The sequence below is a fragment of the Mobula birostris genome, chromosome 5 (assembly GCF_030028105.1).
Source record: "Mobula birostris isolate sMobBir1 chromosome 5, sMobBir1.hap1, whole genome shotgun sequence".
NCBI classification, from domain to species: domain Eukaryota; kingdom Metazoa; phylum Chordata; class Chondrichthyes; order Myliobatiformes; family Myliobatidae; genus Mobula; species Mobula birostris.
In genome coordinates this window covers 10,922,006-10,937,216 of record NC_092374.1, presented here as the reverse complement: position 1 = coordinate 10,937,216, position 15,211 = coordinate 10,922,006, and the positions used below count along the sequence as shown (strand labels likewise).

Below are 15,211 nucleotides of genomic sequence, written 5' to 3'. Positions count from 1 at the left end.
TCGTTCAGGGTCAGTGGCTGATCCAGACTCTCCCGCTTGCCGTCGTCTAAGACCTGCGTGATAGACGAAAGGAAGCTGCGGGATGCTGTGGATTCTGTGGCCTTTTCGTCGTACAGACCGGCATAGAAGGACTTGCAGATCCTCAGTATGTCGGTCTGCGAGGACGCGACTGAGCCGTCCTCTTCCTTAAGGTTGTGGATCACAGAGCTCCCCCTGTGCACCTTTTGGAAGAAGCAGCGTGAGCACGTCTCATCCTGCTCCACGGTTTGGACCCTTGATCGGAAGATGATCTTGGAGGATTCAGCGGCGAGGTGCTGGGCTTGCCGGCCCTTCACCTCTCGCATTTCCTCCCTGACATCCACCCCCTTCGACTGCAGAAGAAGTTGCTGCAACTCTGTCTGGAGTTTACGCAGTTCCTTCTGCTCCTGCCTTGCCTTCTGGATACCCTTGCGGATGAAGAACCTCTTAATGTTCTCCTTGGTGGCTTCCCACCAGTGAACCGGAGAATCAAAGAAGGCTTTCAAGGTTCTCCAACCTGTGTACTCCCTCTCTAGTTCCTCGATGTTCTCTGGGGTCAGCAGCTTTACGTGCAGCTTCCACGTCCCCCTGCCTGCCTTCTGGTCCTCCCGTAAGCGACAGGTGGCTCTCAGGAGGCAGTGGTCAGAGAAGAACACCGGCGTGACATCGGTGGACCTGACCGTGAGGGACTCTGAGAGGAAGAGGAAGTCGATCCGGGAGCGGCTGAGCCGTCCGACCGTGTCCAGGTGGCTTGCGGCTGTGCTCCACCTGTGGGGGTGCCAAAGGCGTCGCGCAGCTTGGCTGTCTTCACCGTTTCCCTCAGGAGTCTAGAGGTACTGTCCAGCCTGCCGGGTCCTCCAGCCGTATCAATAGTGCAGTTGAAGTCTCCGGCCAGAACGACCGGCTGGGACGTCGCCAGCAGCTGTGGGAGCCACTCGAGGACGGCCAGCCGCTCGCTCCGCACGGGGGAGGCGTACACGTTGACCAGCCGGAGCGGAGTGCCCCGGTATTTGACGTCTGCTACCAGGAGGCGCCCCGCAACCACCTCTTTAACTTGGGTGATTGAGAAGCTGCCTCCCCGCAGCAGAATCCCCAGGCCGGAAGCGCGACAATCGTTGCCCCCCGACCACACCGACAAACCTTTTTTCCACCACCGTGACCACCTCCGGTAGTTACGGAGATGTGGTAGTCCGCACTCCCGGAGGAAGGTCACGTCGGTCTTTACAGTGTCCAGGTACTGGAGCGCACTGACGCATCGCCCAGTACTCTTCAAACTTCGCACGTTCAGGCACGCCAATTTAAGGTCTGCCATCATTGTAAGTCTTTTATTTTGGCTGCTCTCCGTCCTCACCCTTGCCATCCTGAGCCTTCATTCCCACCGCCTTTGTGAAGTTTTCCACCTTCTGTGGGCTCAGGTACTGCTGGTAGTACTCCCCCGGGTGTGGCCGTTCTGGTTCTGGGCCCGGGGGGGTTGTTGACTTCCTGGGCTGCTTCCCCTTCCGGCTGCTGGGTGCCAGCCGTGGCTCTGATGTTTCAGTGTACAGGCGACAAATAAATCTGAATGTGAATCATACCTGTTCTAAAGGGGATTTCCTTCTATTCTGAGTCCCTCTCTGTACAGTTGTGACTTGTTGTAAGGTGTAATATAATGCAGTCTCCAGTGCAGTACTTGTGAAACAAGTTTTTGTGATGTGTGTGTGTGTGTGTGTGACAGTGTGTATGAGTGTGTGTGTGTGTGAGTGAGTGTGAGTGTGTCTGAGTGTGTATGAGTGTGTGTGTGACAGTGTGTATGAGTGTGTGTGTGTGTGACAGTGTGTATGTGTGTGTGTGAGAGAGAGAGTGTGTGTGTGTGTGTGTGTGTGTGTCTGAGTGTGTGTGTGTCAGTGTGTATGAGTGTGTGTGTGTGTGTGAGAGAGAGTGTGTGTGTGTGTGTGTGTGAGTGAGTGTGTCTGAGTGTGTGTGTGTGTGTGTGTGAGTGTGTCTGAGTGTGTCTGAGTGTGTGTGTGTGAGAGAGTGTGTGAGTGAGTGTGTGTGTGTGTGTTTGTGTATATTCCTACCACATGAAAGACACTGGAGTTCACTGTCAAATAAGCTGTTTGCTTTTCCCATCCAAGATGATTCTGTGAGAATTCTGGAAGACCTGGATGACGCCACCCTGGAGAAAGCCGAGCCGCAGAGGAATATTGAGGTTGTGATGGCTTTCTGAAGAAGCTTCACGAGGACGAGGTGACTGACCAGACCCACAACATCGGGGAGTCCAGGGCCTCAGTGGAACTCAGTTCTGCTCAGCTGAACTCTGGGCTGTCCTGAGGTCAGTCCGGGCAGAAATGAGGGCAGTATGATAGCGTACAACAGTTTACAGTACAGACAACCTGGGTTCAACTGCCTCTGCTTAAAGAATAGTCAGATATAAAGGGGAAATTTAACTTCCCCTTGTGGAATGAGTGGGAATGAAATCAGAATCAGAATCACAAGAGATTCTGCAGTTTGCTGGAAATCCAGAGCAACACACACAAAGTACTGGAGGAACTCAGCAGGTCAGGCAGCATCTTTGGAAAAGAGTAGAGTCAACGTTCAGGCTGAGACCCTTCATCTGGACTGGAAAGGAAGGGTGAAGAATAAGAAGGTTGGAGTACAAGTCTGCAGATGGTAGATGAGGCCAGGTGAAGGGGAGGGGATGAAGTGAGAAGCTGGGAGGTGATAGGTAGAAAAGGTAAAGGGCTGAAGAAGAAGGAATCTGATAGGAGAGAAGAGCAGAGGGGCACCAGAGGGAAGTGATGGGTAGGTGAGGAGAGAAGGGGTAAGAGAGGAGCTAGAGGGGGTAATGTAAAAAGAGAGAAATTACCAGAAGTTAGAGAAATGAAATACAAACAAGGTTTGGCACATTACTGGGACCTGCCACTGACATTCCATTTCCATTATTTTTAAGCAGGTGCTTCCTCTGTTGTGAGAGAGGAGAGAATGGAATCCTTCGTTTGTAATGTGGGGAGCCATACAGCCAACAAGGTAGCAGCCTAAGATGGAGGAATCATGAGGCACATCACCATCGTCCACTGAATTATTATTGGAGTGCATGCTGCGTTAATAACTCAAAAAACAACTTTAGGTTTTAGAACACAAAACATTGAACAGTACAGGCCCTTTGTGCTGACCTCTGAACCTACTCCAAAATCAGCGTAACCCTTCCCACCCATATAAACTTTCATTTTTCTTTCATTCACGTGTCTATTTAAGAGTCTCTTAGATGTCCCAAATATATCTGCTTCTACCACCACCTCTGGCAGGGCATCCCACTCTCTGTTCAAAAACCTACCTCTGACATCCCCCTATACTTTCCTCCAGTCACCTTAAAATTATGCCTGATCATATTAGCCTTTTTCACCTGGGGAAAAATCATCTCTGGCTGTCCACTTTTTCTGTCTCTTTATCATCTCATACACCTCTACCAAGTCACCTCTCGTCCTCCTTCGCTCCAAAGAGACAAACCCAAGCTTGCTCAACCTATCCTCATAAGAGGTGCTCTCTAAGCCCGTCTTAAATGTTAAGTGTTAACAGACGATGAGGTTTTCCTGTAGCAGTGCTTGACTGGTGAATTATAGACACCAGTAACTCCATGTTGTATTGTTACTGGCTTGTCACTCTCATGTGTACCAGGATACCGTGCTTTTATATCCGAGTGAGCAAGGTCAAGCTTCTGGGTGCTAATATCTCGATAAACATCTATCCTGGACCCAACAGCTCTACTTCATTTGGTGTTTGAGGAAATTCGGTACGTCACCTAAAAGACAGGTACACTGTGGAGAGCATCCTAACTGGCTGGATCACTGCCTGGTATGGGGGGTGGTGGGGGGAGTCCACCCAGGATCGAAATAAGATGCAGGGAGTTGTAAACTTAGTCAGCGCCATCATGGGCACTAAGCTCTGTAAGATCCAGGACACCTTCAAGGAGTGATGTCTCAAAAAGGTGTCGTCCATCATTAAGGTCATGCCCTTTTCTCACTGTTACCATCAGGTAGGAGATACAGAAGTCTGAAGGCGCACACTCAGTGATTCAGGAACAGCTTCTTCCCCTCTGCCATCCGATTCCTAAATGGACATTGAACCCATGAATACTACCTCACTACTTTTTAAATTTCTATTTTTGCACTACTTATTTATATATATATAGATAGATATTTATGTAACTTATATTTTTTCTTTTATTATGTATTGGAATGTACTTCTCCCGCAAAGACAACACATTTCATGACGTGGTATGCAAAAATTTGGGCACCCCGGTCAAAAGTTGTTACTGTGAATAGTTAAATGAGTAAAAGATGAACTGATTTCCAAAAGGCATAAATTTAAAGATGACACATTTCTTTAATATTTTAAGCAAGATTACTTTTTTATTTCCATCTTTTACAGTTTCAAAATAACAAAAAAGGAAAAGGACCTGAAGCAAAAGTCTGGGCACCCTGCGTGGTCAGTACTTAGTAACACCCTCTTTGGCAAGAATCACTGCTTGTAAATGCTTTCTGTAGCCAGCAGAGAGTCTTTCAATTCTTGTTTGGGGGAGTTTCACCCATTCTTCCTTGCAAAAGGCTTCTACTTCTGTGAGATTCTTGGGCCGTCTTGCATGCACTGCTCTTTTGAGGTCTATCCACAGATTTTCGATGATGTTTAGGTCAGGGGACTGTGAGGGCCATGGCAAAACCTTCAGCTTGCGCCTCTTGAGGTAGTCCATTGTGGATTTTGAGGTGTGTTTAGGATCATTATCCTGTTGTAGAAGCCATCCTCTTTTCATCTTCAGCTTTTTTACAGATGGTGTGATGTTTGCTTCCAGAATTTGCTGGTATTTAATTGAATTCATTCTTCCCTCTACCAGTAAATGTTCCCCTTGCCACTGGCTGCAACACAAGCCCAAAGCATGATTGACCCACCCTCGTGCTTAACAGTTGGAGAGGTGTTCTTTTCATGAAATTCTGTACCCTTTTTCTTCAAACATTCCTTTGCTCATTGCGGCCAAAAAGTTCTATTTTAACTTCATCAGTCCACAGGACTTGTTTCCAAAATGCATCAGGCTAGTTTATAAGTTCATTTGCAAACTTCTGATGCTGAATTTTGTGGTGAGGACACAGGAAAGGTTTTCCTCTGATGACTCTTCCGTGAGTAGAACAGTGCTCTAGAGTCTAAATCTTCCTGAAGGTCTTTTGCAGTCAAACGGGGGTTTTGATTTGCCTTTCTAGCAATCCTATGAGCAGTTCTCTCTGAAAGTTTTCTTGGTCTTCCAGACCTCAACTTGACCTCCACCATTCCTGTTAACTGCCATTTCTTAATTACATTACGAGCTGAGGAAACAGCTACCTGAAACCGCTTTGCTATCTTCTTATAGCCTTCTCCTGCTTTGTGGGCATCATTTATTTTAATTTTCAGAGTGCTAGGCAGCTGCTTAGAGGATCCCATGGCTGCTGATTGTTGGGACAAAATTTGAGGAGTCAGGGTATTTATAAAGCTTTGAAATTTGCATCACCTGGCCTTTCCTAACGATAATTGTGAACAAGCCATAGCCCTAACAAGCTAATTAAGGTCTGAGACCTTGGTAAAAGTTATCTGAGAGCTCAAATCTCTTGCATGGTGCCCAAACTTTTGCATGATGCTCCTTTCCTTTTCTTCACTCTAAAATTGTACAAAACAAAAATACACTAATCTTGCTTAAAATGCTGAAAAGAATGTTTCATCTTTAACTTTATGTCTTTTGGAGATCAGTTCATTTTCTACTCATTTAACTATTCACAGTAACATAAATTTTGACCAGAGGTGCCCAAACTTTGCATGCCACCATATACAGTGATATTAAACCTGATTCTGATTCTGATTAAATAAATGCAGTGGTAATTAACAGGAAAGCCAATAGCTGCATGAATAAAGCACAATTCTATACTGATTCATTCTCCTTTCAAGTCTTGAGAATTAGATACAGTCATTGCATCAGGAATCGAGAGTTTTTAGGTCAAAACTATTCGGGCTTTGTGGTAATTCTTGCAGAATTCAGAAATCTAATGAAGACTTGTGGGGGTGGGGGGGAGAGAGCGAAAGTGAAGCTATTCAAGTACTCGAGTGCAGGAATGGGCTCAGTCCTGGCAGCCAGCTAAACGAAATCATGTCTGATCCCTGACTCAACCCTGGGCCACCTCAGCCCCAAGTCTACAGCCAAATGGATTCAGTTTTAAGGCCCTAGTCTCTACCCAATCTAAAAGGCCACCAGTTGTTGATCTTAGATGTATGAATTTTCCAGTCATGAACAGAAGGACAGTAGGCCATTCATCCCTTCAAGTTTGTCCTGTCTTGCAGTTAGACCATGGTTCGTTTTTACTATTCGTTAACAGGATGTAGATGTCAATAGACAATAGGTGCAGAAGTAGACCATTCGGCCCTTTGAGCCTGTACCGCCATTCTGAGATCATGGCTGATCATCTACTATCAATACCCGGTTCCTGCCTTGTCCCCATAACCCTTGATTCCCCTATCACTGCCAAGGCCAACACCAGTGCCTCAAGGCGTTGGAGCCAGAGTGAGGTACAAGATAGAAAGAGACCCTTCAGCTCTTTGAGTCTATGCCAACCATCTATTTACACTAATCCCCTTTTTGTTATTCTTCCCACTTTCTCAGCAACACTCCTGTGTTCTACCTCTCCCCACACGTTATGGACAGTGGCCATTGGCCAAGGAACTTACTGGCCTGCATGTACTTGGGATGTGGGAAGAACCTGCAGCACTCGAAGAGGAATGGCCAGGCTGGTTCAAGTTGACAGGAAGGTGACAGTAACTCAAACAACCACGTGTTACAACAGTGGTGTGCAGAAGAGCGTCTCTGAACGCGCAACACGCCAAACCTTGAATTGATGGGCTACAGCAGCAGAAGACCACGAACATGCACTCTGAGTGTGGTTTAAATGTTTTTGAAATATGAATTAAAGAAAATGCAATAGAGAGATTAATTCCATCAGTCACATTTATTTATATTTTTACAAAAATAAGTGATAAGTTTTGCTGTTCAATTTCTATGTTACACAGTGAAGAACTGTAGAACTGTAGAACACTGCAGAACTTCAATTATCTTACAACTGTAATCAATTGATGGCTTTATAACAATGATTAATAAACAATAATTATTGGAAGAGATGGTTTGTGGTGAAGCTGTCTCAACTTATCAGCCAGAATGTTCAATTGGAAATGGGTGCCTCATTTCAAGACTTTCTCACAGGCTCAATTACACTGAGATTTGGGTCTCTAGACCCAAGTGAAGTTACATGTGCTGTGGAATCAGTGCAGAAGATGCATCCAGCAATGATGGGGATGAACTTTCAGAAATGAGTAAGATTGACGTAAAGTCCCTGGAGTTTAGAGGAATGAGAGGTGACTTCATTGAAATGTGGAGGTTCTGAGGGGGGATTGTTACTGTAGAGGTCAAGAGGTGGGCTCCTTAGCATGGAGAAACCAGAAACGTATGTGGAGAGTGTAGCGTGGACGTGTACATGCAGTTGAGGATAACATGTCAACTAAACAGGACGGAGATGAAGAGGACTTTTATTCAGGGTGGTGCAGTTTTTTGGATAATCACTGTGTGTATTCAGGACTGGGACTGACAGAGTTTTGGTTATCAGGAGAAGTGAAGGATAAGGCAAAAGGTGCCCGATAGCAGAGCAAAATTAAGGGGTCATATTTATTCTACTTAATCGAGATACAGTGCAAAACAGACCTTTCTGGTCCAATGAGCCACGCTACCCAGCAACCCACCTGTTTTAGCCTAGCCTAATCACTGGACAATTTACAATGACTACTAACCAGTACGTTGTTGGGCTGTGGGAGGAAACTGGAGCACCAGGAGAAATTCACACGCTCACGGGAAGGATACACAAATTTCTTACAGAAGGCGTTGGAATCGAACTCTGACGCCGCGAGCTGTAATAGTGTCACACTGACCACCACAATACCGATGATTTACTCTTTTGCTTCTATTTCTTAAGTTCTCTTTGGACCCCACATTTACAACAGATTATCTGCGACAGCTGGCCCAAAACAAACAATAAATGCACCCTATTTCCCTATGCATTCTGAGCATTACTTGTTTTTGCTGTTACCTTCTCTATGTGTACTGCAGAGCTGCACAAGGGAGCTCACTCACCCTGTGACGTCCATAGCATTCCTGCGTCTGGTTAAATATCTACCATGGGTTATCTTAATGAGATGAGCCAGATGATTTAAGGAAAAGGAAACAGTGATTAATCCTCAGTGACAGCTTGTGAAATAAAACTGTATCCGCTGGGGCAACACTCACAAAGTGCTGGAGGAGCTCAGCAGGACAGGTAGCATTTGAGGAATAAAAACAGTCGACATTTCTGGCCAAAACCTTTCATCAGGACTCTGACAGCTAGCTTCAGCATTCCAGAAGAAGGATCCTGGCCCGAAAAGTTGCCTGTTTTTTCCCCTCTGTAGGTGTGGCCTGATCTGTAGAGTCCCTCCAGCATTTTATGTGTGCTGATCAAGATTTCCAGCATCTGCAGAATCCCGTGTGTGTATCTGCTGGCGAAGCAACATCTGGAAAAGATAAATCTAGCTCAACAGCAGACTGTTCTGAGCTCGCCTTTATCTGCTGTGGAATTTATACCCCTTTGGTCTTTATTCCTGGTTTGTACAAGTTCTAAGAACAACAAGGCTTCCCCTCCGTGATGTAAGACAGCTGTTCAGCAGGGCTGAGGTGTCTGGCACCCCCCAGCCCCCTGCTGACACTAACCAGAGAGCTATAAAATGTGTTGATACCCACAACATCCACATAAGGGCTTTAGCTGGGGTTAGATGACAGAAAAGTTACTTAATAACCTTGCATTATTGGACTCGCATGGTCGAACACTCCCGCAAAGTGCCTTGGGACACGCTGCTCTGTTAACTAAATGAAAGCAGTGGCAGCAAGGCTGAATATCAATCCTGGGCCGTTCCTCCAGCAGCACTTTCAGAGCTTCTTCTTCATCCTCTTCATGGCTTTCCACTCGCCCTCCTGAGTCGCCAGACTGCCCATCAGCATCTGAACCTTCCTCTTCCTTTCCGAATCCCTGCAAGGTAACAGCAAACAAGGCCATCAGCTGACCGTGACGCAAACAGAACTGAGTTCACAAATGGAGGCACTACTCCCCCAGACACTGGACACCCCAGGACAGTACGGTAGCGTAGTGGTTAGCACGACGCTCTACAGCACAGGCGACCCGGGTTCAATTCCCGCTGCTGCCCGTAAGGAGTTTGAACGTTCTCCCCGACACTGTGTGGGTTTCTTCCGGATGCTCCAGTTTCCTCCCACAGTCCAAAGACCTGCGTTGCTGGGCGCCGCGGCTCGAAGGGCCGTAAGGGCCCATTCTGTGCCGTATCTCAATAGAACGAAAGAACAGAAGCAAGGCAAAAAGGAGGGAGCACTCAGGCAGGCAGCTTCAGTTGAGACCCAGTTAACAATGATACTCAGCATGCCTGCTGCATCACGACGTTGATTCATGTACTTGAATATCCACCAATAATCTAAACTTTGACTTTACTGATACCCCACATGAGGTATTTCTGAGCCCAGATCCAATTAAGTGATCCAATTCAAAGTTCAAAAATAAATTTATTATCGAAGTACATACATGTCACCATATTACTACCCTGACATTCAATATCTTGTGGGCACTTAAAGGAAAATTGAGAAATACAATAAGAGTTGATGAAAAATTATATACAAAGACTGGCAAACGACCTGTCTGCAAGGAAGGCAAAATGTGCCAAAAGTAAATAAAAAAATTAGCCACATTCGCCACATATGTAAAATTTCCACTGGCAAGGAAGTTAATAAGATTAAGTTATAAGAATCAGAATCAGGTTTATTATCACTAACATATGTGGTGAAATATGTTGTTTCATGGCAGCAGTACAATGCAGGTCATAAAATTGCTCTTTGTTATGAGACACAAGTTGCAATAAACTCGCATTTGACTTCATAGGAACTGTAAAAGTTAGAGGTAATAGATTTCAAGTATAGAAATGGAAAATTTAGATGGAAGAACAAACATCAAAGGGATGAGGGGAGGGATGAAATGACAAGAGTGGAAATGGCAGCACGACAAGTAGTTTGTGTAACGCTTTACAGTGCCAGTGACCTGGGTTCAATTCCACTGTTGTCTACAAGGAGCCTGTATGTTCCATCTGTGACTGTGTGGATTTCCTCTGGTGCTGCAGTTTCCTCCCACATTCTAAAGCGGTCCGGGTTAGGGAGAGAGAGTTGTGGGCATGCTATGTTGGCACCAGAAGCATGACGACACTTGTAGGCTGCCCCAGCACCTCCTTGGACTGTGTTAGTCATTGACACAGATGATGCATTTCAATGTACATGTGAGAAATAAAGCTAATCCTTAATCACTCTTTAAAACTAGACAGCTTGGAGGTGTTAACAACAACAGCAGAATCATCAACAATTAAAATCAAACCAGTTTTAATTGTTGATAATCCTCTTTTGTCACAATGAGGCCAAACACGGGTTGGAGGAAAAGAAAAATCCTCATATTCCACCCTACTTCAACATGATGGCAGGAACATTGATTACTCTAATTTCTGGGAACTACTCGCTCTGTTCCCTCATCTGCCCTCCCCCTTTTAGCTTTCCCTCATTCTGGTGCCCCACTCCCCCATTCTCGTGACCTGCTAGTCACCTCCCTCTGGTCTGACCCCCCTTCCATTTATTCCACGGTCCACTCTCTTCTATCAGATTCCTTCTTCTCAGCGTTTTACTTCTTGTACACGTCACCTGCCAGCTTCTCATATCCTCCCCCTCTCCCTCACCTGCCAACTTCAACTCCTTCTGGCTTCTGCCCCCTTCCCTTCCAATCCTGATGAAGGGTCTCCGCTCAAAACACTGACAGTTCATTTCCCTTCACAGGTGCTGCCTGTCTTGCTGAATTCCTCCAGAATTTTGTGCACACTGCTCAAGATTTCAGTATCTGCAGAATCCACTAGATCTGCAAACTGGAATCGATTCATTATGGTCACATGTACAGGCATACAATGAAGAATGTGTTTGCATGCTATTCGGATAGGTCATGCCATATATCAGTACTCTGAGACAGTAAGAAGAAAAACAGAATGCAGAACATGCTTCAGATGCTGAAAATCTAGAACAGCGCATGCACGCGCACACATATGCACAAAGTGTTGGAGGAACTCAGCAGGTCAGGCAGCATTTATGGAGGAATATAGTCAACATTTCGGTCCAAGATCCTTCATCAGGAAAGGAGCAGATTATCTATTAGTCTCATCTCATGAGATGAGGAGTCAGATTACAGGAAGGAGATAGAGAGTTTAGCAACATAGTGTCACGACAATAAGCTTTTCCTCATTGTCAGCAGAACAAAAGAGCTGGTTATTGACTTCAGAAAGATGGTGCACATGATAGAGGTCATCTACATCAATGACGTGAGGCTGAAAGAGTCCCTAGCTTCAACCTCCTAGGAGTGAACATTACAACAGCTTGTCCTAGTCCAAACATGCTGCTATCATGGTCAAGAAAGCTCTCCCGTGCCTCCACCTCCTCAGGACCTCATCAATTTTATTGATGCACCACAGAAAGCTTCCTAGTGGGGGGGGGGGGGGGCATCACGTGATGACGTGGGATTGAGACGTGTAAATCCAGCTCTCCCGTAAAAAATTAGCAAAGTACCGTTTAAACAAAACAAAGTTAATAAATACTTTCTGGAAACTATTTATAAACTTTGCAAGACTACTTTACGATATGCCTCCTAAACCGCAACAAAAGAAATCTGCTGTTGCGAAGCAGCCACGAGAGGGGAAGAAAAAAGGGCCTACTGCAACGATGGAGCCTCGGACTCAGGTTGGATCTCCTTCGATAGAATAGGGAGCAATGGCGGCGGTAGCGGTTTCTCCGAAGAAGATGCCGGAAATGCGCATGTGCAAATCGACACAACTCAAACTACAAGAACCGACAGCCACTGCAATTGAAAATGACTCAGAGTCAGAATTGGATTCTGCAGAGAACACAGATGAAGAAGAGGAGGAAAAATTGGAAGCGATTGGAAGTAAAGGAGACGATGGAAACATAAGAGAGGCTATATTGCAATTAACAGCTGAACTAAGAAAAGTAAGAGAAGAGCTTAGAGATGTGAAGATGTCCTATAATAAAGCTATGGAAAGACAGGACAAAATGGATAAGAAGCTTCAGAAGATGGAAAGAGCAATGGGGCATATGAATGATAGAGTGGAAAAAACAGAAAATGATCTGCTTGTCTGGAACTCGGAAAGAAATCGACTCTTGGAGAAAGTGGACATGTTGGAAAATTTCAGTAGGCGTAATAATATTAAAATTGTTGGTCTTAGAGAAGGTATGGAGGGAGAAAAACCAATAGAATTTTTTTCAAAGATGGATCCCGGAAGTTTTGCAAATGGAAGAGGAGGTTCGACCAATTGAAATTGAGCGGGCACATAGAGCTCTAAGACCAAAACCAAAAGATGACCAATATCCACGATCGATTTTAATAAAATTCTTAAGATTTCAAGACAAGGAAAGGATTCTACAGGCAGCTGCTCGAGCTGCCAAGGATAGAAAAAGGCCATTGGTGATTCAAGGGAACAAAGTTTTTTTCTACCCTGATATAAGTTATGAACTTTTGAAGAGAAGGAAGAAATTTAATCCAGTAAAAAAAACTCTATGGGACCACGGTTATCAATTTATATTGCGTTATCCTGCAACCTTGAAGACTTTTTTTGCCTGGTGGAGAAAAAAGATTTTTTGATGGCTACCGGAAAGCGGAGCAGTTTGTGCGAGATTCTCTGAATATTCACCAGATACAAGAACAAATCCAGGGGAGCGAGATAGATTGAAGATGAAGATTGGGTCAAAGAATGGACTTGTTGGATTTTTGAAGGTGGATGAATATATAAATATATTATTAATTATACGAGGGGGGTAAGAAAGGTTAAAATTGGAAGAATATTAGTTGGGAATAGTAACATTAATTTTGTCTATATATATATATATATATATATATAATTTTTTTTGTAACGGGGAGCTGGGAGAAGCACTGACCAATTGCTACGCTAATCATGTGTGCAAGCGTGGCTTTAGCCACGACCCGTAAAATGGAGGGGGGTAGTGTTGTGTATCTTTTCATTCACAACATTAGTGGGGGGGTATTTTGTTTTTTCTTTTTTTGTATCCTTTCTATCTTTTTTTTTCTTTTTGCCTGGAGGGTTGGGAGGGAAACACATAGCAACATGGTGAAGTTTAAAGAGATTCCCCAAGGAACTATGAGAGTTGAGAAGATAAGTAATGTTTTAGATTGGAGTAACTTTGTTAAGAATAAGGACTAATTTATTGAATTTTTTGAGTTTTAATGTTAACGGGCTTAATGGACCAGTGAAAAGAAAAAGAATCTTAACACATATTAAAAAAATGAAGATAGATTTAGCTTTTTTACAGGAAACGCACCTAACAGAAACAGAACATCAGAAACTAAAGAGAGATTGGGTGGGTAGTGTTGTTGCGGCTTCATTTAATTCAAAAGCGAGGGGAGTAGCAATTTTGATCAATAAAATGTTACCAATTAGAATACAAAATGTAATAACTGATTCTGCGGGGAGATATGTGATTATACATTGTCAACTTTTTTCTGAACTATGGACTTTTATGAATATTTATGCACCAAACGAAAATGACGCAAAATTCATACAAGAAGCTTTTTTGAATTTGGCGGATGCACATGAAAAAATATTAATTGGAGGAGACTTTAATTTTTGCTTAGACCCAGTCTTAGATAGATCAACCAAGGTTGTTATAAAATCGAAGGTAGTAAATTTAACTTTATCATTGATGAAAGATTTAAATTTGATTGATATATGGAGAAGAATCAATCCTAAAGAAAGAGACTATTCGTTCTATTCTCATAGACATAAAACTTACTCAAGGATAGATTTTTTTCTATCATCAATGCATATTCAACACAGAGTGAAAAATATGGAATATAAAGCAAGAATATTATCAGATCATTCTCCTTTATTAATGACAATAATAATGGCTGATAAGGAAGAAGTGGCTTACAGATAGAGATTTAATTCAACATTATTAAAACGTCAAGAGTTTTGTGATTTTATGAAAAGGCAGATTCAATTTTTTTTGGATACAAATTTTCATTCAGTGGATGATAAATTTATACTATGGGATGCGATGAAAGCATATCTTAGGGGCCAGATAATAAGTTATACGTCTAAAATTAAGAAAGAATATATGGCAGAACTAGATCAATTGGAAAAAAAGATTACAAAATTAGAAAAAGAATCTCAAAGATATATGTCAGAAGAAAAATGAAGGCAACTTGTCAATAAGAAGTTACAGTATAATATGCTTCAGACATATAGAATGGAAAAAGCAATTATAAGAACTAAACAAAGGTATTATGAGTTAGGTGAGAGAGCACATAAAATTCTTGTCTGGCAGTTGAAAACAGAACAAGCTTCCAAAACAATAAATGCAATTAGAACAAGGGCAAATAAAATATCTTATAAACCTCTTGAAATAAATGAAACCTTTAAAAGTTTCTATTCTGAATTATATCAATCAGAATCACAAAATGATGTTAATAAGATAGAAAGGTTTTTATCACAAGTATCTCTTCCAAAGTTGAATTTGGAAGAACAGAAAGGATTAGATATGCCTTTTACATTAAAAGAAGTTAAAGAAGCTTTAGGATCACTCCAAAGTAATAAATCTCCAGGAGAAGATGGTTTTCCACCTGAATTTTATAAAAAATTTAAAGATTTATTATTTCCTCTCTTTATGGAACTAATACGTCAAGCAGAAAAAACACATAAACTCCCAGAATCTTTTTCAACAGCGATTGTAATAGTATTGCCAAAAAGAGACAGAGACCCTATGAAACCAACATCATACAGGCCTATTTCTTTATTGAATACGGATTATAAAATAATAGCAAAAATTTTATTGAATAGATTATCTAAATATTTACCAAAATTAATACATATGGATCAAACAGGATTTATTAAAAATAGACAATTGGCAGATAATGTAACTCGGCTACTCAGTATAATTCATTTGGCACAAAAAAGGGATGAGAAGAGTATAGTAGTAGCCTTGGATGCAGAAAAAGCATTTGATAGATTAGAA

The 15,211-nt window shown here is 43.0% G+C and overlaps 1 protein-coding gene and 1 long non-coding RNA gene across 7 annotated transcripts in view; one reads left to right on the top strand and one right to left on the bottom strand.

Annotated features, from left to right (window-relative positions):
- The first annotated feature begins 232 nt into the window (after positions 1-232).
- On the top strand, positions 233-7,148 carry LOC140197543 (uncharacterized). 5 transcript variants are annotated; one of them, XR_011885960.1, is made up of 4 exons: positions 233-851; positions 2,133-2,244; positions 2,951-3,024; positions 6,671-7,148. It is a non-coding gene; the product is annotated as an uncharacterized lncRNA (long non-coding RNA). The 5 variants fall into 5 exon arrangements; XR_011885961.1 differs by having other exon boundaries at positions 2,948-3,024; XR_011885959.1 differs by having other exon boundaries at positions 2,133-2,329.
- nop14 (NOP14 nucleolar protein homolog (yeast)) overlaps positions 7,005-15,211 on the bottom strand; it is a 65,935-nt gene continuing 57,728 nt past the window's right edge. For both annotated transcript variants that reach the window (XM_072257609.1, XM_072257610.1), the window contains exon 19: positions 7,005-9,110. In XM_072257609.1, the coding sequence (XP_072113710.1) occupies positions 9,011-9,110 (100 nt within the window). In that variant the 3' untranslated portion in view covers positions 7,005-9,010. The remainder of the gene's footprint in view (positions 9,111-15,211) is intronic.